The sequence below is a fragment of the Gekko japonicus genome, unplaced genomic scaffold, assembly GCF_001447785.1.
Source record: "Gekko japonicus isolate JY-2015 unplaced genomic scaffold, Gekko_japonicus_V1.1 scaffold2233, whole genome shotgun sequence".
Taxonomy (NCBI): domain Eukaryota; kingdom Metazoa; phylum Chordata; class Lepidosauria; order Squamata; family Gekkonidae; genus Gekko; species Gekko japonicus.
The window spans coordinates 79,323-81,921 of record NW_015170957.1 but is presented as its reverse complement, the minus strand read 5'-3'; the positions used below and the strand labels follow the sequence as shown (position 1 = coordinate 81,921).

At 51.6% G+C, this 2,599-nt stretch overlaps 1 protein-coding gene across 1 annotated transcript; it reads left to right on the top strand.

The window, feature by feature from the left end:
• Positions 1-446: 446 nt before the first annotated feature.
• Positions 447-1,160, top strand: LOC107116895 (uncharacterized protein K02A2.6-like; the record flags this gene model as incomplete). The annotated part of the gene is made up of 1 exon (XM_015418918.1): positions 447-1,160. A coding segment is annotated over one exon (714 nt), but the record flags the coding sequence as incomplete, so codon positions are not given.
• Positions 1,161-2,599: the final 1,439 nt, after the last annotated feature.

The following is a 2,599-nucleotide window of genomic DNA, read 5'->3' as shown; positions in this document are numbered from 1 at the left end:
CTGTCAAAAAGTTCCATGATTTTATTTTTGGCAGACGATTTTTGCTGGTCACTGACCACAAGCCGCTACTGGGGATTTTTGCGCCCGATAAGCAATTGCCAAACATCATGTCCCCACGCATGCTTAGATGGGCGATATTTTTGCAGGCTTATGATTTTGACTTAGAGCACCGGCCTGGGAAAGCGATTGGGCATGCGGATGCCCTCAGCCGGTGCCCGGTGCCGGACATTGGCGCAGACCCTGCCCCCGCCTGTGAGGTCTTGGCAATTGAGGAGCTTCCTCGACCCCCGGTATCATCCAGGGACATTGCAGCACACACGGCCAAGGATAGCGTGCTGTCCCGAGTATTAAACTGGGTTTGGAGGGGGTGGCCGGTTGGAAGCGTTGAACCGGAGTTCGGCCCTTACAAAAGCCGTCAAAATGAACTATCCATTTCTAAGGGCTGTGTATTATGGGGGAACAGGGTGGTGGTTCCTGACAAACTCAGGACGAGAGTGTTAGAGTCGCTGCACGAGGGTCACCCCGGTATGGTACACACCAAAGCGTTGGCCAGAGGGTATGTCTGGTGGCCGGGGCTGGACAAAGAGATCGAAGAATGGGTACGAGGGTGTCCCAAATGCCAGCAAGTCAGACCCGATCCCCCACAAGCTACACCCCAAGGCTGGGAGTCATCTGGTAAACCCTGGGCCAGATTGCATATAGATTTTGCTGGCCCTCTCCAAGGGCAAATGTTCCTAATTGTGGTGGACGCTATGTCCAAATGGCTGGAGGTCGTGCATATGAAATCGACCACATCACTTGCTGTGATCCATGCGCTCCGCCGACTTTTTGCCACCCACGGGTTGCCTGACGTCATCGTCAGTGACAACGGGCCTCAATTTGTGTCTGAGGAATTTAGGCTCTTCCTCACGAGTAATGGCATACGCCAAATGACTTCGGCCCCTTTCCATCCGGCATCTAATGGCCAAGCCGAACGGATGGTCAGGACGGCCAAAGAGGCCCTGGGTAAAATGGACGAAGGGGACTGGAGCCAGAGGCTGGGCTCCTTTCTTTTGCTGCAGCACACCACCCCCTGTAGTGCTACAGGCCGTAGTCCGGCCGAATTGTTAATGGGGCGGAGACTCACGACCCGTTTGAACCGAATGCACCCAGACCTCACTGAAGAGCAATCCGAGCGTACCACGGCGCAACCGAAGGTGCGCATGTTTGAAAAAGGGGACAAGGTTTTCGCACGAAATTATGCAAACGGGCACTTGTGGCTTCCTGGGGTTATATCCGACTCTGTGGGTACTCGAATGTATGTGGTGCAGTTAGCTGACGGTCGAATATGGCGGCGCCACATAGATCAGTTAAGGAGACGTTGGGCTAGGGACAGCGCTGACTCTCCGACGGCTGAATCCCCTGATGTCGAGTGGACACCCCCAGAGCAGGCGGTGAGTACCGAAAGGCCCGGTACTGTCCCCGAGTCAGGGCAGAACCCTGTGTGCGGGGCTGAAATCCCAGTTGAGTCTGTGCCTGATCCAGGCTGTAGTGAACCCCACTCTGACCCACAACCTTGTCTGCCCATGGAGCCTGCACCGCTCCGCAGGTCCCAGCGTTCGCGGCAAATGCCGACTTATCTGAAGGACTATGAGTGTAAATACTGTTGGAATAACTGATGTACAAAGGTTGATTGTATGGATGTAAATAATAAAACAATTGGGATGACGGCTTAACTTAGGGGGGAGGAATTGTAATGTATTGAAATGATTACATGAATCACCTCATAGGACTCCCATGTTAAGCTTCGAGCCAGACCAGGGCTCCTCTGAGCGAACTTCCTATTGGTCGCTTCGTAACAGCGACCAATCAGAATGATACCATTCCCTAGGAGGGAAAGACTCCCATTGGTCTTTATCCTAGCAATCTCATTGGTTGTTATTTGTAAATAGGCGTGGCTACATTAGCCCGGTTATGTTTAAAAGGAGCATAAGCTCCCACTGTTTTCTGTTCTGGTTTCTTACTGAGTTAGTGCTTGTTCGTTACTTCCAATAAAGCTGAATCACTTGCTGAATCACTGTACGAGTCCTTTGTTAGCGCGATCTAACAAGATTAAAGATCCAAGAATGTGAATATATTATTTTATGTGATAAAGGTAAATAATGTATGCAAATATATCAAAGTCTTGAAGTAGTCTAAAGATGCATTTTGAAAAGGTATTCAAACTTTGAACAAATGCAGGAAGGCAGTGAAGACACTCCCTGTCTGATGTGCCATTTCACAGACTCATAGAATCATAGAATCACAGAGCTGGAAGGGACCTCGAGGGTCATCTAGTCCAACCCCCTGTACAATGCAGGAAATTCTGTCACACTTCCCGGTGCTTACCATGGGTTGCCCTCTGGTTGCCATTGCTGCTGCCGCATCTCTACTCTTCCCTTTGTGGTGGAGTTGGGTGAGACAGGGAGGAGACCCATGTCAGCTACTCCCTTGCATCCCTTGGGTTGGCTCAGGGGGATGGTGGAGGTTCCAGAGGGTGGGACTTCAGCGAGCCTCAGCACAAAGGGGGCACTTGGAGGGGCTACCTCACTCCTCTTGCCCCCTCCCGGTCCAGCCTGTT